The sequence below is a fragment of the Aulonocara sp. 'chitande type north' Nkhata Bay genome, linkage group LG18 (assembly GCF_057382095.1).
Source record: "Aulonocara sp. 'chitande type north' Nkhata Bay isolate Kocher_YH1m ecotype deep benthic linkage group LG18, A_spYH_male_GT1.1, whole genome shotgun sequence".
Taxonomy (NCBI): Eukaryota; Metazoa; Chordata; class Actinopteri; order Cichliformes; family Cichlidae; genus Aulonocara; species Aulonocara sp. 'chitande type north' Nkhata Bay.
The window spans coordinates 20,171,961-20,198,368 of record NC_141361.1 but is presented as its reverse complement, the minus strand read 5'-3'; the positions used below and the strand labels follow the sequence as shown (position 1 = coordinate 20,198,368).

The following is a 26,408-nucleotide window of genomic DNA, read 5'->3' as shown; positions in this document are numbered from 1 at the left end:
AGTAACAAAGTGCCTAAATATTCAAAACTGCTTCTTTATAACTTATGTTATGTGTAGACACAAGAATGGCTCATCCCTCCACCCTTTCTATGCTTAAATGATTTCTCAGTCAGTGTTAAGTGGCTTACAAAATGCCACAAGGACTGGATGACTAAAAATGATATGAAAGTCTGGCTACTGAAGCAAAATCAAAAGCAATTAGGGGTGGCTCAAGACTTCTGCATATTACGGTATATCAAAGTTTAAAATCAGTTACCTATTCCTTGTATAAATGTATTTAGTATGAGACCAAGAACTGATAATAATGTCAAATAAATGGAACTGGAAAATAAAAGCTTTGAGGAAAACATCTCTTATGTATCCACACGACTTAGTATTAGATAGATGACAGTGAAGTGTTACCACTGTAGTTATGATCTCCTACAGTACACTGGAACCAGATCATCAGGGGACCAAGAATAGATCCCAGGGGAACTCCACACTCAACTATTGATTTAAACTGTGCACGGTAACAATCAAACACACAAGATTCAAATGCCGACACGTTTTTCAACACATTTATTTATTTGCTTGATTCTTTTTTTGACAACTTTTGTTATGTGTCCACAGACATGAGAAAGAACTCCAGAACACTCAAAAGATAAACGTGAGCACTGAGTTTAAGACTTTATCACAGGCTGCGACCTGTTTCTGCTTCTGTCAAGCAACTCCAAGCAAGAGCACAGACTTGGGGTCACGTACCCAGTCCAGGATGACCGTCTTACTCACACTGAGCCGAGAGGTCCGAAACTGCTTCCTGATCCGCACTCTGTACTCTGCAGTGACACTTAACCAAGCAGCAGGTCAATTATTCTTATTCATCATGGTATACAGAGTAAAAGAGAGTTAATATCATCTGTGTAATGAGACCCAAACACAGAAATCTCCATTTATATACAAGACACGAGCCAAGAGGAAGGTTTCCAGTAAATCATTACGGGGATCATGGATGACATACTTTACAAGCAGCACTTTCAGGAGTGGAAAGCTGTTGTCATTAGCAAGCGGTAAGGCAGGAGAGAGGGGAAAGCGGAAGATAAGTGGACCTGCATGCTTTGATCCAGAGTTGTGACAGCTAAAACAGCCAAAGGAAAAGAAAAACAAAACGATCGACTGATGTGCCGTTCAACAATCACTGGCAGGTACACTAAAACTACCTCACAAAGTGTTTCTGACACTCTTCAACTGTTAGGGTTGGAAGCCTTGAAAGTTATGTGCCAGTGTTTGTGTATCGACTACCTTGACGTATATATATATATATATTTTTTTTTTTAAGTCCTCTAGATTTTCTAAATGCTTAATACAAAAATCATATTAAATAAAGATGCTTTGTGCGTAAGTGCATTAATTTTCAAGAACATAATTTATGCTTTGATATTTTACAAATAAAACTTTCCATTTGTCTTCTGTACCAGCAGACAACATGTTCTACCCAACACATTCAACAATAAATAAACTCAATTAACTCTTTGTTTACAGACAAAGTAACATTAAAAAAAAACCCAAAGTGGCAAAAAAAAAGCAAAATAAAACTGCAATAAAATGCAAAATTTAACTAGAGTCAGATTTTCTACAAACTTGTACATGATTTAGGCTGTGTTGCTCAACAAGTTGGCTGGCCTGTGGCACACAAAGTCCTAAATTCTGCTTACAGAGTGTAGAAAACTGATCATTAGCATTTAAATGGAAATGAGACAGGCAGACCGGCTGGCTGACCAGGCCTGTGTTGAATGCATTATATGCCTACTCGGTAAATTTGACCCAATGTTGTCACTCTTGCATAACAAGATAAAGATGTTTTAGATTTCAAAGCAACATTATCGATAGATTTTTTTTAAAGACCTACAAACCATTCCTTGTCATGACAACATCAAGTCAGTCATGCTTTACCGATGTCCGACACAAGCGTCAGGCTGTCAAATACCGAGCAGCTACAGTACAAAAGCTGGCAGGGAGACTGCTGTCAAAGGAAACATTTACAGTCTGTTACAGGCAATAACTATATGCTATAGAGGATCATTGATAATATTCACTCTCCAAAACATTGATATACATAATGAAAACTTAAAAAACAAAGATTAATAGCATTTACTATAACTTTACATAAAAGCTAATCATGAATGCATGTGAGTAACTTTATTTAGCATTAATGCTAAAGACAAGGATCAAGGAGAGAAAGAAAAGAGAGGTGAAGAAAGGGAGGCACTATCTGGTGCTAGGACAACGCTCTCGTCCACTTGAAGCAACCGCCCTAAAAAGACTGAAGGTCCACGGTCGATTATAACTTTGTCCTTTCTATTGAGCTACAAGAGGAGTCTTCACAAGTCAGCTTATCGAACGGAGCAACTCTGCTGATCCATAAAAATAAAAATGACAACCACACACAGTACAGTTGTCCTCCCAATTAGATCAAATCTGGTGCGACTCATTGGTTAAAAGAATAGTGTAACCTTTTGGGAAATTCACCTTTTTTGCCAGAAATGTGGATTTATTGTGTGAAAATTGATTAACTCAAGCAACAAAATCACCTACTAGCACTTCTAAAGCTCACTAATTTGCGTTTTACTCCATGATGCTTGCAGCTCTTTATGCAAGATTTAGTCACCCATTAAACGAGTCCTATTTAGTTCGCTTCAGACGTGCTATTTTCCCTTTTTGTTAACGGCCACAGCCAAGCTTTCTGTTTCCTACCTTTTTGCCAAGCTAGGCTAAAAAAATCTGCTGGCTTCAGGATCATAAGTGCGCTTTTTGTCTTCTCATCTGAGTCTCAGCAGGAAAAGTATTTTCCCAAAGTGTCAAACTATTCATTTAAAATCCCACTAAAATAAAATAAAATAAAATAACTATCTTTGCACACAAATGCACAGTAAGTGAAACGATTACAAAAAGCAAAAGAACGCTTTGGTTAAAATAACAGAGTAAATGGTACGAGACATTAACTCAATAAAGTGCCATGCAACAAAACTGTCAGTGGTCCTGTCACAATAAAATACAGTGCAGCTTCAACAGCAACATTAAACATTTTCCTTCAGGGTTATACCTGCAAGGGGTTATGTAGAAAAAACAATATAAATAATAATAAAGGAAGGACGAAGCACATATCAATAACAAGGCGAGGACACGTATTATCTCTCCTGAACGGGCCGTCCTAATCTAGCAAACGATCTCGTGTTTTCATAGAACCAGATCTTAAAAAAAGACACAGAAACAACAGCTTGGATCCCCCCTCATGCTACTTCAAGGTTAAAATGATGAGCAACAGCAATGATGAATCTCTGCTATCTGAAACCTCTTCAGTGAAACAAATACTCTATGCTGCAGAGCACCAAGCCAATGTACATTATTATGTACATTATATGTATGGAGGATGGATATGGAGCTATCATCGCTGCACTTAACACACCTACACAGAGAAAACATCCAATAAGATGTTTTTACCCCTCCCCTCACTTGATGCCGTTAATGGTTGATGTTCAATGTCTGTTTCACAGCTGAGACTTATGTCTTTGCTGGAAACTGGCAGCCTCACAGATGACACATCTACAGGAAACATGAAAACTAATCTGAACTAGTCCCAGCGCCCAGCAGAGGTAAGTTATGTAACGGGTTTTGGGTGGTTAGATTTTCTTAGGAATTCTTCTAAAGGTCGGAAGGGAGCACACCATGCAGGGTTAGTGTGGTGGTGACGGCAAAAAATGCTTTTGTCGGCTTTGTGGATGAGCGAGTGAGTGACAGGGGCGGTCATCACATAGAGGGATATTTAAATGGTTCTATGTGTAAGTTTGCTATATGGTCTATGCTTGATTAAGCAGGATGTTGAGCTGAGCTTTTAGATTGTATTGTTTTGTTCGCTGTTTTTCGCCAGGCCCCTTCAACTCTCACATCCGCTGAGCCGATGGGTACGACTGGACCGACTTTCTTCTGGAGAGCTTTGACCTGACAGAAGGAGAGTAAGAATATGTTAGGCAGGAAAGATAAATAAAGGGGAAAATACCATCTAATAAGCAATTATAATAATAGGTTTCATTTTTAGGGGATAAGTGACCATTTCCTGAAAAAAACAGAATAATTAAAATGTCAAAACTTTGTGTGGGTGTTTGGAGGTGGACAAAATATAAACTCTGGGTCTCTTTTCACTCATAGTAAACTATTTGTATGCTTCACAGATTCTCCACCACTCACCTGATGGTGCCTGCTAACAGAGGGTTAAAAGCATACAGCCAGTCATGCATCTCTTTGTCATTGGCTGCCTGCAGCAGAATCCCACGATGCTCGGTGCACACAGCAAACGTGTTGGGAGTCTGAAGACAGGAAATACTCCGGGATTACTAAACCTCATTCAGATTTATCGGTTAAATGGTCATATGTCTTTTCTGCAGTGAGTTTCACAACTGAAGTGAAGCATACCCGCAGTAACGTCTGTTTGTCTTCACTGTATTCCACCTTTGCAGATGACAGGTTGATGATGGCTCTCTCGACGCTGTCCCTCTCGCTGCGGTACAGGTACACATAGGGCCGGCGCACCACCACGAAACGCCTCACCCAGCCGCTGGTGTGAGGCTCCAGGAAGTGCAAATAGCCCTTCTTTGACACAATAGGGCTGCGCATGTTGAAAGAAATACAAAATGAATAACTGGCCTACGATTTGAATACTAAGGAAAATAATCCAGAGGATCTCCTAACATGTGATTGCAGCTGGTGGTGCATTAAACGTATCAAGTGTGATCTGACCTGACACGAATCTCCTGTATGTCGGGAACAAAGGTGCATCCTCTGAGGACTTTCTTTCTGTCCACGGGGCTGTACGGATCTAGGTCCGGTGTGGATGCTCCAGAACTGGGATCAGTGTGTCTAGACAACGCAAACATGTTCACACTGCATCAAAAAGGGAGCAACGGTCAAGACACAAAAGAAAACATTTCAAGCCCCTTTTCTTAGTTCTGATTTAAAACACATTTGCAATGTGTAACAAAACAACAAGGTGTATCTCTGTAAGCAGGTTACTTCCTATGAAAATCTACAGGGCAGCTTTCGTGCACTTTTCTGACAGTTGAGAATGAATTACAAAGCTGAACTTCAAAAAATTTCCCCTCCCTGAAAAAAACTTAACCTAAAGAGCAGTCGAACAGGTGTACCTAGCAAAGTGGCCAGTGTGTGTACGTACCTTCTTCTGAATTCTAATTATTACAGTGCAGTAATTATTTTGCATAGTTGTGCTAAATGTTGTGACTGTTGAAAAAACAGAAAAAAAGTCTTCTGTGGTGTTTTCATCACCTGCCATTCGTAATCTAAGAGCCTACACTGAAAAAACTGAGGACATAAATGTTTCTAAAAAAACAAATTCTGCACATTATAGAAAATACAACAGCATTTTGCTTTTACTGATATTACCTGGCCCCACATGAGACTTACTGCTCACTGAACAAAGCACCAAAAAGCGAGTAAGATGTATTCAAAATGACATTTTTTCCTCACCTGATGTCATAATGTCCCTCCACCAGTGAGGGGCAGGTCGAGGACGGGGTGAGCGTGCTCAGTGTAGAAGAGGATGACTCCCTCATCAGAGACGCAGACATCTCAGAAAGCTAAAACGCACACATGTGCAAGCACGCACACACAGAAACCAGAGCAACAGCAAGGACACGCAAGACAAGAAGAGAGACAAACAAAGACAAAACAATCCAGCAAACAATTAAGCACAAACGACACAGACATGCATTCAGAGAACAGCTTGATCAGTTTGTCATCTTCTAGCAATGTACTACAGAAGCAGCACTGTGGTACAAATCCTCGGTATGTCTAAGAGCCCCTCGCTGATGTTAAAGAGGACATGCAGGAGAGTTATTAAGTAAGTGGAAGCCTCACAGTGTCTAAGAAGAAGGGACAGTGAGGGGTGAGGAAAGTAGGAGGGGATGCATGGTGTAAAAGAGTAATCAGTAGACCTGAGTCAGTACTGAAAGAAATGGTTGTCATATTAGGCATGTTTTATCCAGCAACTATCTCTGAGTAATGTTTAAGCCAGGTTAAACATTACATCTGGTTATAGAGACAGAGGAGAGGTGAAAAGTATGAAATTCTTTGCAACAAGGAAGCGTGAAGTGTTTAAAAAACATGAAAGAATGAGAACAGATGTAGCAGAGGGAGTGACTGGAAAGAAGGACTGCGGGGCTTAAATATTTAGTGAAGGCTGTAAACATTAGGTTCAGAAGGACTAAAGGACTGGGTTATAGAGGGCCTAGGCTGGGGCTCACCTTGCTCTCACTGGCACTGCTGCTCACCTGGCTGTACTCCCTGTTGAAGGTGTGCATCAGCAGACGCAGACACTGGAAAGTGAAAAATATAAAAAACAATTTAAAAGCATGAAGCTGAATGAAGCTGTGTGTAAAAATAGAAAGAAAATAAATCTCTAATAAACCGAGGCGTAAAATAGAGATGAGGGGAGCAGCAGTCACCTTAGCAGCCAGCTCCCTCTGCCTCTGGTTGGGGCTGTCGGGGGCGGGGCTGCTGCTGGGGCTGTGGCTGAGGACGGGACTCTTTGCAAAGTCGATGATGTCGCCATTTTTGTAGAGTGCATCCTGTCCCGCATGCAGAGTCGCCTCCAGCTTCTCCCTCAGCAGCAAATAGTGCCTGGTCTTTTCCACCTTTAGAAGAATGTAAGGGAATTTCACTTGAAAGACAAAGTCCAACAGGAGTTTATTTAGCACATGTCAAGTAGGCAGTCGTTTCACTAATCTTCGGGAATAGTTCTCCAGGCTTCTTGAAGGATATTCAAAGCTCTTCTTTGGATGTTGGCTGGCTCTTGCTCTATTGTCAAGATGATCCCCTTCAATAACATTGAGGTCTGGGATCTATCCTGTGCTGAATGATGAAACTGTTGCCAATCAGATGGTATTGCATGGTGGATGAAAATCTGATGGTGCTTCTCTGAGTTCATAATTCCATCAGTTTTAACAAGATCTCCAACACCACTGGATGAGATTCAGCACCAAACAGTGACAGAGCCTCCACTGTGTTTTACAGATGGCTGTAGACACTCAGTGTTGTCCCTCTCTCCTGATCTCCTGCACACATTTTGACGACAACTTGAACCACAAATGTCTAATCTGGATTCATCGCTCTACGAGATCTGTTACCAGATTTCCCTTCATTAAGAATGGTTTTGCTGGTTTTTTTCATATTTCATAAGGGCATGACTTTCTGACTTTCACTGTTCATTTGCTGTAGATAGTTTTTATGCCTGACATTTCTTTTTTTTCTGGCCTCCACATGTCCAGTTTCCTCAAAATGTTTTACGGGCACACTGCACACAACCCCAAGTTTTACTGTGGCCCCCTGGAATTAATCTTATTGGTGCAAAATACAACTTCATACCTGTGAAACCATGTTATCTTTGGGATTTTTCTTGCTATCAACTAAAGAGATGGGAACAAATGAAGTGCTTCTGTTACTGGCTGCTAGTAACAAAATGCCTAAAGACACAAATATTATAATTATTTCTTTCCTAAGTTGTCTAATATATGTAAACACCGGTTTATCACTTGGGTTAGTTGCTTTTTATGCTTGAATGATTCATAGTTCCGGGTTAAGAGTCTTAAAAAACGAAACAAAAAAAACCCACTCCAGTCACAATGATGAGGTACCAGGACTGGACTGATAAAGAGTGCAAAAGCATCCAATGTCCAAAGAAAAACCTAAGATATAAGAGACTATTATGATGTAAGCACTGTAAAAATAAACTATAATATAATTCCAATAATTCCACTGACCTCCTGCAGTAAGCTAAGTTTCTCCAGCTCCCACTGGTGGTCGAGGATGAGGCTGTCACTGCGGGGCCTCCATCCAGCCAGGTTCTCCTCGCCTCTCACGTAAGCCACCGAGGTGTCCAGCACGCGCCTGCGACGACGCTGCATGCCTGACGAAGGGGAACAGAAGCATTTAGAACGACAAAGGACAAACAAACGTTTTTGCCATTTTCATTTATTATTGATTTATATTTTATTCTGCACCTGGACTTCCGTTGTCAGCCACGTGGCAGAGAGTGATTTCATAGACTCCAGTGACACGGTTACTGAGGAGAGAAAGCAGAGCAGGTTGTCGTAAACTTAAATCTTAAACTCTGAAGCATGCATCAACCTAGAACTTTGATCTGAAATGGTGCCAAACCAGTGAAACTACATGATAAATGTGTAATCACAGCCTCCCAACTTTCTAAATAGAAAGTTTTCATTAAGTCACAGAAAATATCCTTCTTTTTTTTTTAAAGCTGTACAGTGGGCTGGATTGGAGTCTTGGTCAGACCATTTTTGGCCCCCCCCATCCTTATGTTTGACAGCCCTAGTTAAAATCCTTAATCCAGTACCTCTCAGAGGGCCGGAGGCAGCCGGTGCTGAAGAGGTTTCTGATGGAGCGGGATGCCGGCAGCTTTGTGTCACGGGAGTAAAACACCATGCAGAAGTCTTTGGTGATAACTGTCGGCTGAGTACAGTTCTCCATCTAGCCCAAATATACAAAACATTAATAAAGTAAAGTAAAAAAAAAATTACAATTTTGCAGAACAATGCACGAACACTCTCCCACCTCTAGATAAGTAGAGAGGGTGATGTAGATCTTCTCCCCATAGGGTGTGACTCTGTTCAGAAGCAGAGAGTTGTGCATGGAGCTGTCCCATGCGGCCTCGAATCGGTAGAAAGTTCTACAGAGAGGAAAAACAGCATCTAGCCTTTCATTGCATGAAAAGCTTAAGGAACAAATGGACATTGTTGCATGTTGTTTTTAAGAAACAAAGATGGAAAAACATGGTACCTGTGATCAACTCCCAGAGAGACACTGCGATTAACAAAGAGAAATAAGGTGAGTTATGAACCTTTCTCTCCAGCTTTCAACAGTTTCAACTCAGCAAACAAAGAGAAAAATGCTTTGAAGGAAGACTGGAAAAACAAATTCCTACTTGTCATCATGTTTTGGCCAGACGTATCCAGAGGTCAGGATGTTGAGGGAAAGGATGTTGGGGTCTATGATGGTCTCATCAGCCTCGGGCGTGTTTCGAATACGACCTGCGGGCAAACAAGTGACAATTAGACTGGTCATTTTTTTGATTTTTGAGCTCTTCCTGCAAAAATCTGACAAACGTGGCCACGTATATCGTACTCACCAATAACGAGCTCCTTCACTTCTTTCCACTCAATATCATTTCCTGTTTCGTGAGCAATTGTGACTCTGATCCTCCTCTGAATGCCCTGTGGAGTCGCAAGAAGATGAGGAGCGGATTTAGTTTCTCAGTGGTTAAAATGAAGAACTTAGCAGTGTGACAGCAGAGGTAAACATGGTCAGACCTGATGTAAAAGGAACGTCCCATGGCAGGGCATCCCACCTCTGTGGTCAACAACAGCCGGGATATAACTGGAGGCAGAGGGATAATCCATTTTTAGACACGTATTATAACATTATAACAAGTGAGATGCATGTGTATGCTTTCCCTTTTGCATATTTAAGCAGCAACAGGAACAGACAGGACTCACTCTCCGTTAGCTTCCAGCTCGCAGATCTCAAAGAAGACCATGAGATCGTATTTGGCGTGACAGGGTCCCGCAGTGGAGCGAGTCAGAGTGTTGAGCTTGGTGGCAGGCACTGGATGAATGAAGAGGATGCAGATTCATTCATTTGTTGCTAAGAATATTAAATCAAGCACACACGGTAATCATCGATAGATGATTGAATTAAATAATTATCTCATTAAAATGGAAACAGGCAGAATCAGAGGAGCCTGCAGAGCACTCATTCATTCATTCATTTATTAATTTCCCCTTTTTTTGATCATTAGATTAATGTATAGAAGTTAGATTGTGGTGGCTGAAATGTCATTGCTAACCTGGTTTGGATAACGGCATTACCCGAGGGAACTGCCTCCTGGAAGGTCTCAGTGGGCTGAAAAAACCCCAACATGAAACTGTGAGAAAAACTTTTTTTCCATCAAATTATCAAAAGTCACCCGGTCAGATTTCTTCCTGACCTGATTAAATCTTTGCAGAGTGGAGGGAACGGCTGTTTCTGATAGTGTCCAAACACCTCAAAGACGATGGGCTGAGTCTTGATGTACTCCGTGAAGGACTTGGTCACCTCCACTGTGATCTATCGGAGGCAGAGAGAAAAATACTCGAATGAACCCTTGAGAAAGCTGTTTGTAGAAATGGACTGCTAACATAATATGTCAAATAACAAGAGGAAGTGAACAGTAGGTAATCAGTTGTCTTTGTTAATATAAGCGTTTAATGCTGCTTACATTTTGGACATGGTAGAAGCCCAGTGGCGGCCCTCTGCCGGTATTTTTCAGCGGCTCAGTGGAGAAAGCTTCGTCATGACGGTGGATGAAGCTGAAAACAGTGAAGTCATTTCATCAGCTGACCTGCCTTTTTGTTTTTCCTACACATTATATCACCCAAAGCATCTGGCTAACAACAGCACAGATTATTTCACTGTCAGCTTCTCAAATGACAAAGACTTTAATCCGTAAATTAGAAAATACATTAAGTTTGATTAGAGTTTAACCATTAATTCATGTGACCTGTAAGGTAAAATTTGTAAAATCTTTGTATCTAATTGCATAAAGACAAAAGAGAGAACTAGGAGAGGCATTCAGCGAGAACTGTTAAATGAAATTCACATCAGGTAGACGATGTTACTCCAGGAACTTTGCTTTAACTTACTTGAACTGGCAGAAGATGTCGGCGTACTCTGCAGAGATGCTCGAGGCCTGTAAGACGGTAACTCTGAAGGTGAAAGTGCTGCCGATCTTGAGGTGGGACAGCGCTTTCTCTGGAGACAGGTCCAGAGGAAGATCCAGACCCAGACCTAAACTCTTTACTGGGCTTAGAGGAGCATCCAGTGTGGCTGCGTGGCACAGAAGAAGCTGAGACTCAGAAACGCATTGACATTTTGACATTAGATGTGCCAGCTAGGAAATATATTTCCGTTCATGAGGTATTTCTAGTAAGACCACCATGTCCCTGTCGTCGCCCTCCCCTCACCTTCACAGGTGTTGTTGTTAACTTCATCTGCAGAGATTCCAGTCTCAGCATTTTGTCCTTCTCCCTCCACAATTCGCAGCTCTTCCTGTGAGGTGTTGGAGTGCGACAGACTTGCGGGACACGACTCAGTCTGAAACTAAACAGAACATAAAATCATCAGCTTTTGCCTCTTTTTACAAGCAGAACACTAGAATTTCTTTTTTCAGGCTCCAAATTTCCACTTTAATCTGACAAGAAGGACTCAGCTGCACAACACCAGCCCAGACGTACCTTCTCAAACTGTTTGTCTTCAAAGGAGATCTTGGCGGTGCCTGACTGCCTCACGCCAGAGCCGTAATCAGGCGCCTCCTCATCAGCTAAATAGAGACACAAAAGCACAAACAGTATAGTTAACAAGCATTTCCAGAAACACAAAACAACACAAGAGGACGTGTGCAGCATCTGACAGCTAATTTTTATTTGTACCTGAGATGGCCTGCACTGCCACTCTAAGGAAGCCTTTCACCTCTCCTTTCTCGCTTACAATGGCCACACGATGTACCAGAGGGACCGGATACAGCAGGTTACTCAGATACACAAAAGCCCTGAGGAGGAGGGAAAGTGATGATGGGTTTGTGGGCGTCCTCACTGTGCAGTAAAAGAACTTAAATCTGTGAATGTTACTGACCTGCCGACCAGACGGAACCAGGGGAAGCGGTCGTAGAAGGGGTCGCCTCCTGTCAGGGCGTGGTCACAGTCCTCCACGGCGCTGCTGGGCAGCTCCGCAGCACGATCATACATTTCTCTCATCAGGTCCAGCCTCTGTCTACAAGGGCCAGGAGAAAACAACAGGTCAGTATCTGCTGATATGCAGACATGTGTATCAACTGTCAGCTACTTTGACCAGTGCTTTGAATTAAAAGAACTGCACTGTTTTCTACAGGGATGACCATTAAATTGTGACCGTGAAACGAGCTTCAAGCCAGACTCTCAAAACCTCTGAGTACCTCAGTTTTTCCAGAGTCCAGTAATGTGTGGCTCCGTTCTTTTGATCTTGCACTTCGACGGCCACTATCGTCCGAGGGAACGGTCGCCTCTCTCTCTCTTTAGCCTCACTGGGAGGCAGCAGGTCAGGGGGCAGCGGAGAATAGAGAGTGTCTGTCAAGAGGACAAACTGGAACTGCACCTGTGAAGAAAACACGAGATTGCATCATAATTTAGACTAGAACAGCAGCTCACAGTTATTTGAGTAATCCAAAACGAAAATGAGAAAATTGAACAGCTGAGAAATTGTAGTATTTGTTCTAAATACTTTAACTGCACATATGACATCTGTCAAAGACCTAAATCCTTCATGTGCCTTTTTTATTAGTTAAAAATAAATAACTAATAATAACAACATGCAAAGTAATGTCAATGTCAATGAGTACAAGACACATATTTAAAGTCAGGGAAATAATGAAAAATTCGAGTTTTTCAGACCTCATAGAGCAACGACCTGCATTTTGTTTGTTTACAACAAAATTAACACAATGTGCAATGAAACATAGCACAAAAAATATCATTGCACTGCCAAAGCATATATCTTACAACAATCTAACCTTCTTCTTCAGCTCCACACTGATTGCATTGGCCTCTTTGAGGAAGATGGCGTTGCCCCAGAGCAGATCCCTGAGGGACGTGAACTGATAGAAACGCCACTTTCTGAAAGCCCACAGCGCCAGCTCGGTCTCGCGCTTCGTCCACGGCACTGGAGGGTACACGAGAACTTGATGTGAATAAAATGAAAGTCTGATGCCAAAACTAAAAGAAAAAAAATTAAAGTGATAGTATCACCTTCCTCTTCAGGCTCCTCCTCTTCCTCAGGTGACTCCAGATACCGAGAGTCCACCTGTTTCCGAAGGGCCTCCAGTTTACTCTCATAGTCCTGGAAGAAAACATGCAGTACAGATCAAGAGGAGGTGCGGATTTACATAACACCTAGAACTGATTAGTACTTTTTATGATCGATGGCGATCATGCGAGCACCCACCAGCCGCTGTTGTTCCAGCAGGTTGCTGGCTTCCTCTCGTTCTTTGCGGTACTGATCCTCAAGCTCCTGAAGCCTGCAACATTTCATTTTCATCAACACCAAGGAACTTTCCCAAGACATATATTCATACCATTAAAACAAGTCATGCGACCACACCCACCTCTGCTCCATCTCCTGCTTCATGTCGATGCCTTGTTTCTCCAGCAGCTCTCGCTGAGCAAAGGCCCAGTCGACGGGCTCCACGGGTGTCTCGGCGCACGGCGTCCTCTCCCGCTCCAGACGAGCCTGCTCGGGGTCGTTGAAGCGGAACACGTGGCTCTTGCCCATGATGATGCGATTTCCTTAAAGATGCAGCAGGAAGCATGAATGTTGAAACATTTGACTCAAGCATTAAAAATTACACCGCTGCTTAAATAGACACATATTTCAGGACTTGCCAAATTTATTAGAAAATCAAAGACAATCTAATACTTACCAGACCTCAGGACAATAGGTGAGGTCACTCTCTTGCCATTGACATAAGTCTCTGCTCCCTCACACGGCTCGAGAATGACGCATCCTGTTGCAGAAAAGCGTTAAATGTACGTGTGACTGGAAAGACGGATCTTTTTAGCAGATTTGTCTACAGGGAGAGACTTTACCTTCTCCCTGAGGGCCAGTGGTGCTGCTGAAGGTGCAGTGTTCATCCTTGATAAAATGGCCACTAAGAACAATGTCTTGGCGAGTTTTGGCATTTTCACGGCCAACCCTGAAGGAAGATTAAAAACATATATCGAAATTACTAAAAACTGCACAGTATCCGGATGGATTTCATGTCAAATTGAACTTATAGAACTCTTTACTTGGTTATGCCGTCTTTGATGTAATAGAGCAGACACTCGGACATCAGTGGGTCCTCGTTGAGGTTCACCAGATGAGGCGTCTGAAAGAGAAATATGTTTCAGTGTTTGTGTGAGTTTGGTCTGATCGTTCAAGAGGTTGAGAAGTTGTTTGGCAAGTGCGTGGCACAGACTGAGGACCTGTACCTTTTTGGGGGAGAAGACGCCGACTGTGCCTCCATCTTCTCTCATGGCAACGCCCATCTCAGCCAACAGTGCCTCTCTACAGAGTTAATCAGAGTTGGAGTCAATCCATGAACTCAGATGGAAATTTACAATAATGCTATTTCTTTTTATTTCATTAAACTGACAGTCTATCCATGCAATGCATAATGTTTTGTGTTCCTTATACAAACTGTATAAAATCTCACACTTTTCATGTGCTTCTTTGTTTTTTGTAATCGATGAGTTCCATGATTTGCAAAACTTTGGGTAAAAGCACATCATGTCATGTCTGTAGTCCTCTGTAAAACAATCTGAATTATGCTTGATAATGCTATACAAACACATTTGACTTGTATAAGCACCTCCTTCAGGAACGATGTCAATACAGCCTTAATGTTGGAACTATTTTTCAGTTGTGAGGAAGGACGTTTGGATCACTTGCCAGTGAGAGAAATTCATCCTCAGAGGGATATGAACGGGAAATTTCACTAAAAGCTTTCAGAGATCTCAATCTCATGGTGTAATAATTAGTTTTGCTTTTGTCATATGGCCAAAAACATTGTGAACTTCTATTGAAAATTCCACAATGTATAATAAAAAAGAAATTTAGGCAATTTGATTTGGTAGATATTTACACGAGATGCATTCCCGACACAACAATCTGTGCTGCCTCCTGGCATCAAAACAGAGATTTTTTGCTCATTAGGAAAATGTGTAATTTGCCACACTCATACGCACTGCCGTAACATGTCCTTGAAATAAGTCCAATCAAAAATGGACAATTGATTTTTTACTTGTAGGTGCACTGCCTTGAAAAGCCAGGCAGATACGCAAATGTTAAATTTAATGATAATTTCAGGTGGTTTTGCATTCGTGGATATCAAACAGCATAAAGAGCTTGGACAAACCTCTCCATACGGATGGCCTCAGTACGGCGCAGCTTCTCTTCCCATGTCTCATTGAGCTCTGCGATGATTTTCTCGGTTTCCTGTTGGTGATGGAGAAACAGCCTGCTCTCAAAATGGAAGTATTACCTCTGCTCATTCTCGTATTCATCAAGGAGTCTTCCCACCAAATGCCTAAGCCCCTCTCCTCCCTTCATTCCCACTCACACAACCCAGATCCACTTTTGCTCCGGTGAACTTTTTCTATCTATGCATCATCATCCCCTATTTTTTCCTACCTTGAGCCTTTCAATGGCTTCCTCACTGGCCGGGCTAAAGATGCGATCGTGGAGGTTGCTGATGGAGCCGGCTCGACTGGATAGGGCTGAGAGCGAGGGTGAGGGGCTCATTCCCGTCATGGCATGGGTCACTGTGGAGAGATCACCCCTTTGATTGACAGCCTGGCGATTATTCACAAAGTTCTTGTAATCGCACAGGTCTGCCAGAAAGAGAGGCGTTGCATGGAAGAAAGCAAGGAAGGAAGGAAGGAAGGAAGGTAGGAGCAGACGCAAGGTATTCAAGGAAAGACATCAAGGATTGAGAGGACCACGCAGGGATACGGATTTAAAAGGAAAAAAAATAAAATAAGGGAACAACAGGGAGGGTAACAAAAAAAGAAGAGAAAGCTCAAATAATGGATCAAAGAAGCAGACGTATTTGCTTTCCAAAGCCATCGCAGACGGAGAAAAAAAGAGAGCAACTCAAACAATGTCAGAGACTGAATGCTAAATACCAGAGGGATTTTCTTTTCTGACACTGAACTGCACACAAACACACACAACAAGCTCGCAAGCAAGCATGGTTAGGACAAAGTGTACTCAAAAAAATAATAGATACATCACTACAATGCATGAGGACCAAATATAGAGTGTTGATTTTTATTTTCGTGAAAGAAGAACTGATGTTTTTAAGCTGTTTAGCACAGCGTTTGTAGCAAAGATCCCGGCGGTGCAGGCCTCTAAGCACCTGACTCAGAGCATCGAATGCAGCAGCTCCACACACAGAGGACCAGACTGCAAAACACAATCTAAAATGGCATCCTCTCAGTCAGTCCTTTCTTCCATGGTCACTAATCTTGTTAAATAACAGCAAGATTCAAGACAACCCTGAATCTGACAGTTTCCGCTGTTCTCCTATCGGCATCTCTTAAACAAAGCATCACTGTGGGGTCACATACTTTTGTGGCTAAAAGTATTTCGAGGTTTGGGGAGTAAAAGAAACATGTAACACCATGGAAAAAAGAAAGGAGGCCATTTTTTTCTCTTAGCCAATGGATTACAGCTTTAACAAGATTTAACTACAAAGATAATTTTAGTTGTTCTGTAAAGTTCGTTTTATTTTTTTAATCAATTGTGCATCGTCTGACTCCATGTACACTCTCTCAGGATTGTTAGTTTGGTCTCTGGTGTGGTGGAGGAGGAAAGTCGGCTCGGGATTCATTTCTTTTTAGCTGCAAAGCGCAGGCTTGCTACAGTTATACACACATTTCAAACCAGTGATGACAGGACCAGTGCAGCGATACGCTGATAGGACAGAGGAGAGAAGAGACTGTGTGAGAGTGGCGCTCACATCCCAAGTTAATCCTCTGTCTTCAATGTACTGAGAGAAAAAACATAACCTGCACAAAAGCTTTTAACTACCAGCTTCCTGTGCACGTGTGTGCCACGTGTGCGTGAGCTGCTGTGACACTCACTCTCGATTATGTCGCCCAGGCCCTGTGCGTACAACAGGTCTTTGAGACGAGCCACCTCCTCTTTCAGCTCGCGCACCAGCCGGTTGTTGGGGTCCTCGTTGATCACGGCGTTACAGCGGATCTGTTTGGCACGATCGGCGTACCTAAAAGGTGGTCGATAAGTTATCATTCCTCAGCCTCTCTGTACCGAATAACAGTGAGCAGATAATATGAAATATAAGTGAGGATGGTGTCTCACAGCTGGTTGAACAGAAAAATACGTTTGTGAAGTGTCCATTAATGGTTTTACCCGACAGAGCGACATGAACTCCACTTTTCTGCAGATGTATGCAGAGTTTAAAATCTAATCTAATCAGCACTTCTATTTATTTGCTTGACCCTGCAGTATGACAGTGTGACTTTAGCTTTAAAATGCATTTATAGTGAAAAATGTCAAATTTAATGATCCCAAAAACAGAGCTTTAATATATTTTCCTTACCGAAGGGTACTTAGGGTTTCATCATAGTTAATATCAGCAGGGCTAAGGGCAGCCACCATGGCTGTGCGAGAGTTTCCTCCTAAAACAGATACACAAATATATTTCATTAACTAACACAGAAAATCTTTTTCTTATGCTGAAACCTCTTTTTTTCTGGTTGCATTTGCATACCTAAGTTCTCCCTCAGCAGCCATGTGAGCACCGAGTCTCTGTAGGGAATGAAACTCTCCACCTTCTTCTTTTTCTTGTTCTATCAACAAAGGAATCACAATAATATTTGAAGTTTACCCTAAAAAAAGATGCTCCATATACCCTGCGTGCCGCTGTATACTAACCTTGTTTGGTGCAGAGTCCTAAAAAGAGAAGAAGAAACACCAGCATTTGTAATTGAAACACACAAAATAGGATTTTAAAGTAAGATTTTTAGCAAAGTGTAAAAGTTCATACCAGTTCAGCCAGAGCAGAAATCACTTTTCCCAGAGTGGTCAAGGATTTGTTGATATTTGCTCCTTCCTGCAAACACACACACAAAATATAGAAATCAGCCATTTCATGTATTTTTCCATCTAATCATGAGTACATTTTAGATATATTACTTCAAATTAGCACTAAAACCACCAAAGGAGTCTTTTTTACTCATTTGGCATTTTAAAAGTCATGTAACTCAAAAGAAGATGAAATTGATTGGGGCGTTCAATCATTTATACCTTGAACTAATGGCGGAGTAAATTTGACCCCCAAATGAAATCAATGTAAAATGCTGCACTAAACAATGGCAACAGGCCTGGGTGTATAGTGACACATATTGTTTATACTATTTTTTTATATAAATGCTGCTATAACATGAGCTAGCTAGATAAGGTTGAGAGATGAGTATGTAGAAGACTCCAATTGAAGTTGGCAAATTGTTGCAGGATGGAGAGGCTCAGGATGGGACATCTGAGTCGGGGAAGAATGAAGCTGAAGCCATTACGGACACATGGAGAACGGGGCTCAAAGAACCACAGCTAATCTGAGTAGAGAGTTCAGAGTAAGCAACGTGGCCGTGTCCAAAATCAGCACCCGCTGCTATGTATTATTAATTCTACGTTTATGAAAATGGATCAGTTTGTTGAAAGATGTAATTAGGTACCAATCAGTGCATATTTATGAGTTCAACTTTAAATTATGTTTCTTATTTTGTTGTAGAAAACTGTGGAGTCTGTTTTAAAATATAGGCAATGAGCTTTTCAATCAGTTTTTTACTTTGCTTCTTTATCCTTGTGTATTTATTCATTTTTTACTTTTCCATGATCATTTTCTTCCACAATGTTTACATTTGTGGTGCGTTACTTATTGTGTTTTTCTTGGTGTGCCCTTTGTTTTAGAAGATTATAAAATACATTTTAACCTTACAATCTGTAATGAAATACTCAAAATCATTTGTAAAACCATTAAACCCCCTGAAAGGGAATATTAAATACTTATTTTGTCAAATTTTACAAATATTTAGAGAAATTAGATGAAAATGAACAACTTCTTCAAGAAAAGACTTGCTTGCCATTGCATAGCACTGAAACAGCAACATCATCTCACCTTCAGCCTTGTTCCTTTAGCTCCAGTTGAGTCTGCTCTCTCGCTGCCAGCCAAGTCAACCAAACTGATCTTGCTGACCTAAGAAGACAATAATTTTTATTTTTTTCAAAATAATTCACCCTCTCTGAAAAGGACTAAATATCCACCGCAGCAAACACAATCCACCCGGAGCTGAAAAGGAGAGCTGGCAGTAAAGTGTGGTTTACCAGTCAATACAGAAACACGTTCAACAGATAGCAGCACCGCATACGCGGCCTCCTAACAGGCCATAAAACGTCATAAAATCATTTCTGCCTCAACTCTCCTTATTGATTTGTTTGTAGTCAGAAGAATGGAAAAATAAAATCTTCGTTTGTGGGTGATTTGCACCGGACCTTCTCTGACGTGTTGTCCGTCTCCATGTCGTGTTTCTTCTGAGTGAAGATAATGTTGAAGACGGCGTGGGAGCGGCTGCTTGTCTCGTTCATGTTGGTAGCAGCCACAGTCCTGAAAAAAACAAAAATACATGCTCATGGGTTTTTAAAAATAACAATTATCAAATCTAAACAACTGATCTTAAATTTTTTACCTGGCCTTGTTTCCAGAATCCATCAGGTCCTGGATGTCATTGTAGGAGGTGACGGCTAGCTTTGATAGATCTTCAACATAAGGTCCCATCAGCGGGTGCTCTCTGACACGCAGGTTTCCTTTGTTTTTGGGATTCAGCAGGTCACGCACACGCTCACAGTAGATCTCCATGTAACTCACCTGCAGGGAGAAGAGAAGGCAGTCATAAAAGATGTTTAATGACTAATTAATTCGTTATAATAAGTGACTTGCTGCTACAGGAACAATATAAGATTAAAAATGAATGAATTAGCTTCTGACTATCTGATAAAACAACACAATTCCAATATAACCTGCTTCTGTTTCACATGTTTCAGCCAAACTACCTGAAAAAAATTTCTTTAAATGCAAACAGGAAAGCCTGCCAAAAGGCATATCAGAGTTTAGCATGACTCACCTCCACTGAGTAGGACATGCTGTTGTCATTATTGCTGTCATTGATCTTGGTGAAAAGGTCCTCGCACAGCTAGAAAACAAAATGCCACTGTCACTTTACAACTTAAGGACTTCAAACTTCTGTGTTGGAGTCAAATCGGCACAAAATTGTCTTTCATTAAACTGTATTTAAAACTGCTTCCTGCTTTACCAGAGGAATGATTCCCTGCTGGTCTTTTTCCTGTCGGCCCATCATGGTGTAGCTTTTGCCTGCACCCGTCTGCCCGTATGCAAATATACACACATTGTAGCCTTCAAAGGCGTGGAGCAGCATCTCCTCTCCGATGTCTCTGTACACCTGCATCTGGGAGGCATAGTTGACGTCCTCAGGCTGCAGACATGGAGATAGCGGAGTGATAACGAAGGGGGGGGGGGGTTGAAAATTAGCATTTTTTAATAGCATGAATATTCATTATTCTAACACACATTAAATATCAAACAGTGTGCTGCAGGCAAAAAAAAAAGAAAAGAAAAGTTAGAGGGATTAGTCACTGGGGACTTGTTTAAGAGCAGAGCCTTCTATATTCTAATGCAGATGTATTTCCTTTGATGAAAGCTGTAAGACTCACCGTGGTGTGTGACCAGTAGGAAAAGTCAAAGTTGAAGCTCTTGTTTTCTTTCGGCTGTTTTGGATTCAAGATTGCTAAAAAGATCAAAACAGATCAGTTAGAAGCATCGAAAGCTGAATGTTCTTCATTCTGTCTTCCTTATCTGGCTTTTTTAGTTTACATACAGTAAGCCAGAAGGAAACTGTGAAAAATTTCATATCTGCTATGAATCTATATCAGTATTTTATCACACAGTCTTTGTGACCGGTTAATTTTGTCGCGTACCCACACTCTGTATGCATGCTGTGTTTAAATGCTCGTGGGTTTGCTTTGATTTTCTTCTTTTATTTATTTTTATGATTGTTTCCACCCAGAGCAGTGTGTCCAATAATGATCCATCTAATGTTTGTGTGTGTGTGTGTGTGTGTGTGTGTGTGTGTGTGTGTGTGTGTGTGTGTGTGTGTGTGTGTGTGTGTGTTTCCCCCACAGTTAGTTCAACTCCTGCCTTATCATTTGTATTATTTACTGGTCTTTTTTATGCATATTTCACGGATAATTACAATCCAGTTCTTATTATAAACAAAGGTTTTGTTTAAAACCTTCATTTTACATTAACATGCATACTCACTGGCCATTTTATTAGAAACACGTGTTTAGCTGTTCATTAATGCAAATATCTAATCACTCAGTCACATGGCAGCAACTCAATTATGTCTGTAGACAAGATGACCTGCTGCAGTTCAAATTGAGTATCAAAATTGGGAAGAAAGGTTATTTAGGTGACTTTGAATGTGGCATTGTTGTTGGTAGACAGGCTGGTGCGAGTATTTCAGAAACTGCTGATCTCCAGGGATTTTCCCGCACAATCGTCCCCAAGTTTACAAAGAATGGCCCAGAACATAGAAAATATTCAGTGAATGGCAAGGGTCAAAGAGGGAAATGGCCAGACTGCTTCGAGCTGATAGGAAGGCAACAGTAACTCAAATAAAAGCTTGTAACAACCAAGGTATGCAGAAGAGTATTTCTGAATGGAAGGTTAGATGGGGAACCTTGAAGCAGATGGGCTGCAAAAGCAGAAGACTGCACTGGTTTCCATTTCTGTCAGCTTAACAGAAAACTGAGTGCACCAAAATGGGACAATTGTTACCATTGAAGGTTGGAAAAACGTTTCCTGGTCTGATGAGTCTCGATATCCGCATTCTGATGGTAGGGTCAGAATTTGACATAAACAACATGAAAGCATGGATACACCTGACTCAGGTTGCTGGAGATATAAAGTTGTGGGGGATATTTCCTTGGCCCGTGTCAACAGGCACCAAAATTCCTGAGAAATGTTTCCAGCAGTTTGCTGAATATATGCCACAGGCCATTAAGGCAGTTCTGACAACAACTTGGTACTAGTAAAGTGTCCAGTAAGCATATTTTTTTCTATCACTTTGAATTATATTTACCAAAAAACACAAAAAATGAGAACATTCTGGATCAGATAGGATTTACAGTTCTGCTCAATAACAGCTTTTGCAATTATACACCACAGCTCTCTTTTCTGAGGAGGAGCAGCTGCTCTTCTGGCCGCAAATTAAATAAACCGTATCACCCCTTGTGGACGAGTTCAATAAAGCAGCAGCGTCAGTGAAGCAGTCCTGTTAAGAGGAGCGAAGGCTCTTAGCACTCGATACATGTGAAGTTACCGAGCTGAAGTAATGCAAGCCTGAATCTTCTGGCTTTTAATGAGGTCATTAAAAACAGGCACAGCAGGCTGACATGCGCCTGCTCTCTCCTGCACCCTTACATCAGCTGACCTCGGGTCTGGACTCGACCAGAACAACGGGCCCTTGTTGGTCCATGCAGCTCGTATGATGAGAGAAGAGAGCCGCGGCTGTCGCTACATCCTACACACACTGACGGGTTTCAGGCCTGACTGAAGCTTTTGTTTCCGTCTCGAGCTGCCAAAATGCTGCATGCCTCCCTGCCCGCTGTTATACCGCCGCAGGACAATGCGGCCCGCGAGACGAGGTGAAACACTAAAAATGCTTCAAAGTGGGTCACAGAAATGAGACCAAAACAGCATCAGAGGATCACTTTAAACACAACTCAGACTTTCAGTGAAGCACCTCAGACGCAACCTCGTAATCACTGAATCGAATTGCTGTAATTATTCACATAAACACGTGTCATATGCTCTGTCTGTTTTAAAAATAGAGCGCTATATAATCAGTTTACTGTAAAATTAAGAAGCTAAGAACAGCCTTATCCTACTGGCCAATTAAAAATGAATATTCAATATTCTTCTTGTTATTAATTATGCCTACATTTACATAAAGCCTGTTATTCTGAAGCACAAACAGAACAAAAATGCTCCATAAACACCTCATACAAACTAGTCAGAAATGCTGAATGCTTCTTTTAATCTCTTACATTAAGGGATTTTTGTTTTAGAGATTGCAGCATTTTTCCAAGTATTCTGTTTGCATTTTGTCCTGAAAAAGTACACAACTTGACTTAAAGTTGGTGGTTATATAGTATAGAGCTTTCAGTCGACTGATCTTTTAGACAAAACACATGTAAATATTCTGCAATTAATAATAATTTGTCTTTTTTTCCACAAAAAAGGCCACTTACCTTTCTTAAAACACACACTTATTGTTCCACAATGAAAAGCTAAGTTGGCGTTCTTCTTTAAAGATTAAATGCACATCACAGTGCTTCTCTGGTGCTTTTCAGTCTAAGTGAACCACAGGTTTAAGTTTCCACCTCATGCTGCATTTCTACACCTACACCTGAGGGCTTTGATTATTTTTTTTTTTTAAAGAGAACTATAAAGTTAATTAATCAAAATGTCAATGACGAAATGAATAATTAAGTAATAGAGGTAAACTTCAATTAAAGCAGTGCCACTGGGTTAACATATTCAGTGTTAGATCCTCAGTAAAGTGGGTCTTTAATGCTTTTACCTATTTTTTTGGTCATACATATTCTCTTACATGGCTGGATGCTCGTGTGGATACAGTTTCAAATAAAGAGCACCAGAGCTGAGAGTTTTTTTTACTCTTGGTTCTGTATGATGTCATTGAAAGGGGATAGTCTGGATTTGGTCATCACAGGCTGTGAGCAAAGATACTTTATCCACTTGCTGTTCCAACCTTTTATTTGCGAGGGGCAGCCAATCAGAAGAAAGCTGGGTTAAAAGGGAGGGTGGACTTAACCCTGCGAGATCTACATTATCATTGGTGATGAGTCAAGCGTGCACCCAACCCTAATTCTGTATTTTGGAGAAAAGAAAAATGACTCTTCTGGAACAAATGTGAATAGTTTTGGATGGCTGTCAGTTAGAAGAACTGTTTTGGGTTTGTTTGGTTTTTTTTACTTGATTGCCAAGACTGGGGAGAACACACACAGACAAACAAATTATATATTCATAGAGTTAGGGTTATGATGGCTCAGACCTAACAGGCTGGTTTTAAGGCAAATGAGCTAAAATGTGTAGTTTCAGAAAGCAGATAAACTGACACCTAGTGTAAGATAAATAAGGATTATTTTTAACCTTGAAATGTGTAAATCGACTTTATAAGTTTGCACAATAACTACATTTTAAGCACCTCTCTCAGTTAAAAGGCATAATTAAACTCTCAAACATTAAAGTCAGTCTGACTAAATCTTCACTGAGAAGTCTCGGCGCTACCAGCTGAACTCTCGTATACTCACTCGTGGTGTTCCCAGACATCTGAATGATGCACTTGCTCTCCTTCCCGATCTCTCTGGAGTTGAAGGGTCGGACCCTCACCGCTACCTTCACGGAAGCCCCCGCCATGTTGCAGGTCTACGTGTGAGTGAGCAGAAGAGCTGGAGATCCCCGTGGCCAGTGCGCACCTGGCACCTGCACAGGTAGACAATGACAGAGGAGTTCATTAGCAGTGACAGCACATGTGACACCATAAATCATTAAGACTCCATATTATAGAATTTAATCCAGGAATTAAACATTATCTTTTAATATTTCTGACTTGTTTTTTTGTCATTTTGTTTTTTTAATAATGGTGATGCAGCTTTCTTAGCCACAAACAGCTGAGACATACACATGACACCATTTTCCATTTTTAGGCCCTGAATCACAGTCAGTTTGTCTTCAGGCAGAAACACCCAGTTCCTACTGACTAAATGGCTGGACCAACATTTGGCAGGATGATCATCAGCGTCTCTGCAATTCTACAGTAAAATGGCTGCTTATTCCCTGCCAGCAACACCGCCATGGATGAAGGCCTGACTGCTTCAAATCAATGAAAATAATGCACAACCCTGAAATATGAGGCGCTTCTCACTGCGCCTTCCAAAATAAGCTCGATATTCCTTTTTTTTCCTTCCTAACCCCTACAATTTTTTTCTTAGTTAATGAGCTAATTTACAATAATTCATAAACGTATCATTGCTTCCAGACAGCACACCGCACATCCACCGTCACATCCAAGCCCCCGTCGATCAACAAGGGGGGAAATCTTGCTTAACATCCAAACAATAAGCCATTATTGATACGTTATAAATTTGAGGATGAGAAGAATTTTAACCGATGACATTTCCTGGATATTTCCTAAGCCATGTAAATAATGTCTCCTCCATCTTGCTGTGCCTGCCGCACCTCGACGACAGGCCGCGTAAACATACACAGCTCAGACACCAATTCATCCCAGACTGCGTCAGAAAGGAGGTCAGCACACATTATTACAGCTTACATGACAGTCCCAGCCTTTATCAACGCCTTTGCTCGTCCAATTCACTCAGTAAGATGGCAGATTTGTGTTTTTTGACTGTTTTTTTAAACACAGAATCATACCCCAAACACCCTGACGCAGCGTCTCTTAAGCGCACAAAAGCCTCGAAATGACCAACACGCAAAAATACCCTGTCCTCACCGAGGCGTGACACCCATTATTGCCCTGAAAAAACACGCCGTGTCTTACCTCAGCAACTCAGACTCGACAGCCGCAAATGGTGGATCCCCCTTCCCATTCAAAACAGCGGCAGGATCCTCTGGTGCCTCCTCCGATTCTCCTCTGCAGCTTTTTTGGTCCTTCGCTCTATCCTTTGGTTAGCCTACAGCATCATTTCCCCTCACGCACCCATACATGGATAATCCGCCGTGCCTCAGCTTCAGCAGCGGTGCGTCAGTTAGAAAAGAGTGGGAGACTTGGAGTGGTGTGGAGGGAGGAGCGGGGTGCCGCACGGATAAACAGGAGGATGGGTGCGGGATGCTCCGACGGCCGGCCGTCAGTCTGTCCGTCAGGCAGTCTGAAAGCAGGGAAAATGGCGGTGCAGCTGTGCCAGGGATGCTGGGAGGCGGTGATGACATCAGCTTCAGCATCATCAGTGGCGGGCGGCCACGAGGCAAAGCGATGCAGCACAGGAGGAGAGGAGAGGAGATGGAGAGGAGAGAGCTCAGAGACGCAAATATGACTGACAAAGCGTGAGTCTGGAGGTTTGGAGAGACACAAATCAGACACGAAGCTCGACTCAAGCACAAAATTTACATGAAAGTTGAGCAGAAATTGTACAACGAAACAAACAGACGAATGTAAAGGAAGTCTCTATTCACCAAAGCATCTGACAGTGGTAATTTGGTAGATTTGACAGATGGAGTGATTAATGGGAGGATTGGATGACTTTCTGTTATGTTCTTTGTTCTCAGGCTGGTAAGAAGGTACCAGGTCAAAAGGGTGGAGTTATATAGACTCCTGGGTGTGTCCATATTTTTTTGTTCACCACTATTTCATTTTGGTTGCTGTGATTATTTTGAATATATTTTGTGCACATTATTATGAGTTGAATTTCATTGAATAAATCATTTTTGTGTTATTTTTTGTGTGTATTTTTTTGGCAGCGTGTCAGACAAAGTCAACAAAACCCAACCTCGAACTCTCAGCGACATTTTGTTTGTTTTCCTGTAGTCGCTACATTAGGTGTTAGTTTCTCGCGTTTATGCTTATTAGTTATCTTTTGGGTCATTTCCAGTTTTGTTT

General features: G+C 41.6%; 1 protein-coding gene across 2 annotated transcripts; it reads right to left on the bottom strand.

Annotated features, from left to right (window-relative positions):
* Positions 1 to 542: 542 nt before the first annotated feature.
* kif1ab (kinesin family member 1Ab) lies at positions 543 to 25,684 on the bottom strand. 2 transcript variants are annotated; one of them, XM_086270520.1, is made up of 48 exons: positions 25,353 to 25,684; positions 24,103 to 24,274; positions 20,419 to 20,492; positions 20,001 to 20,180; positions 19,812 to 19,880; positions 19,377 to 19,555; positions 19,183 to 19,294; positions 18,809 to 18,886; positions 17,681 to 17,746; positions 17,569 to 17,586; positions 17,405 to 17,483; positions 17,234 to 17,312; positions 16,755 to 16,897; positions 15,301 to 15,500; positions 15,026 to 15,105; positions 14,100 to 14,175; positions 13,917 to 13,996; positions 13,716 to 13,822; positions 13,550 to 13,633; positions 13,235 to 13,415; positions 13,075 to 13,147; positions 12,879 to 12,969; positions 12,644 to 12,792; positions 12,050 to 12,228; positions 11,731 to 11,868; positions 11,529 to 11,647; positions 11,334 to 11,419; positions 11,064 to 11,199; positions 10,743 to 10,926; positions 10,319 to 10,409; positions 10,049 to 10,167; positions 9,908 to 9,963; positions 9,558 to 9,666; positions 9,372 to 9,438; positions 9,191 to 9,275; positions 8,987 to 9,092; positions 8,842 to 8,865; positions 8,617 to 8,731; positions 8,399 to 8,532; positions 8,046 to 8,107; positions 7,806 to 7,951; positions 6,492 to 6,680; positions 6,291 to 6,362; positions 5,515 to 5,624; positions 4,771 to 4,890; positions 4,447 to 4,639; positions 4,222 to 4,340; positions 543 to 3,975 (listed from the first exon to the last, which is right to left on the bottom strand). In XM_086270520.1, exons 2-48 carry the CDS (start codon positions 24,206 to 24,208, stop codon positions 3,918 to 3,920), a joined length of 5,121 nt encoding a protein of 1,706 aa, XP_086126646.1. In that variant the 5' UTR covers positions 24,209 to 24,274; positions 25,353 to 25,684; the 3' UTR covers positions 543 to 3,917. The 2 variants fall into 2 exon arrangements, with proteins under 2 accessions (XP_086126646.1, XP_086126647.1); XM_086270521.1 differs by having other exon boundaries at positions 15,301 to 15,431.
* Positions 25,685 to 26,408: the final 724 nt, after the last annotated feature.

Excerpts from the sequence above, each read along its gene's own strand:
- kif1ab (XM_086270520.1), bottom strand. The coding sequence starts at position 24,208 with ATGGCGGGGGCTTCCGTGAAGGTAGCGGTGAGGGTCCGACCCTTCAAC. Across the intron at positions 20,493-24,102 it reads GATGTCTGGGAACACCACGA|CAATCTTGAATCCAAAACAG; the intron begins GTGAGTATACGA and ends TGATCTTTTTAG. Across the intron at positions 19,295-19,376 it reads GATTCTGGAAACAAGGCCAG|GACTGTGGCTGCTACCAACA; the intron begins GTAAAAAATTTA and ends TGTTTTTTTCAG.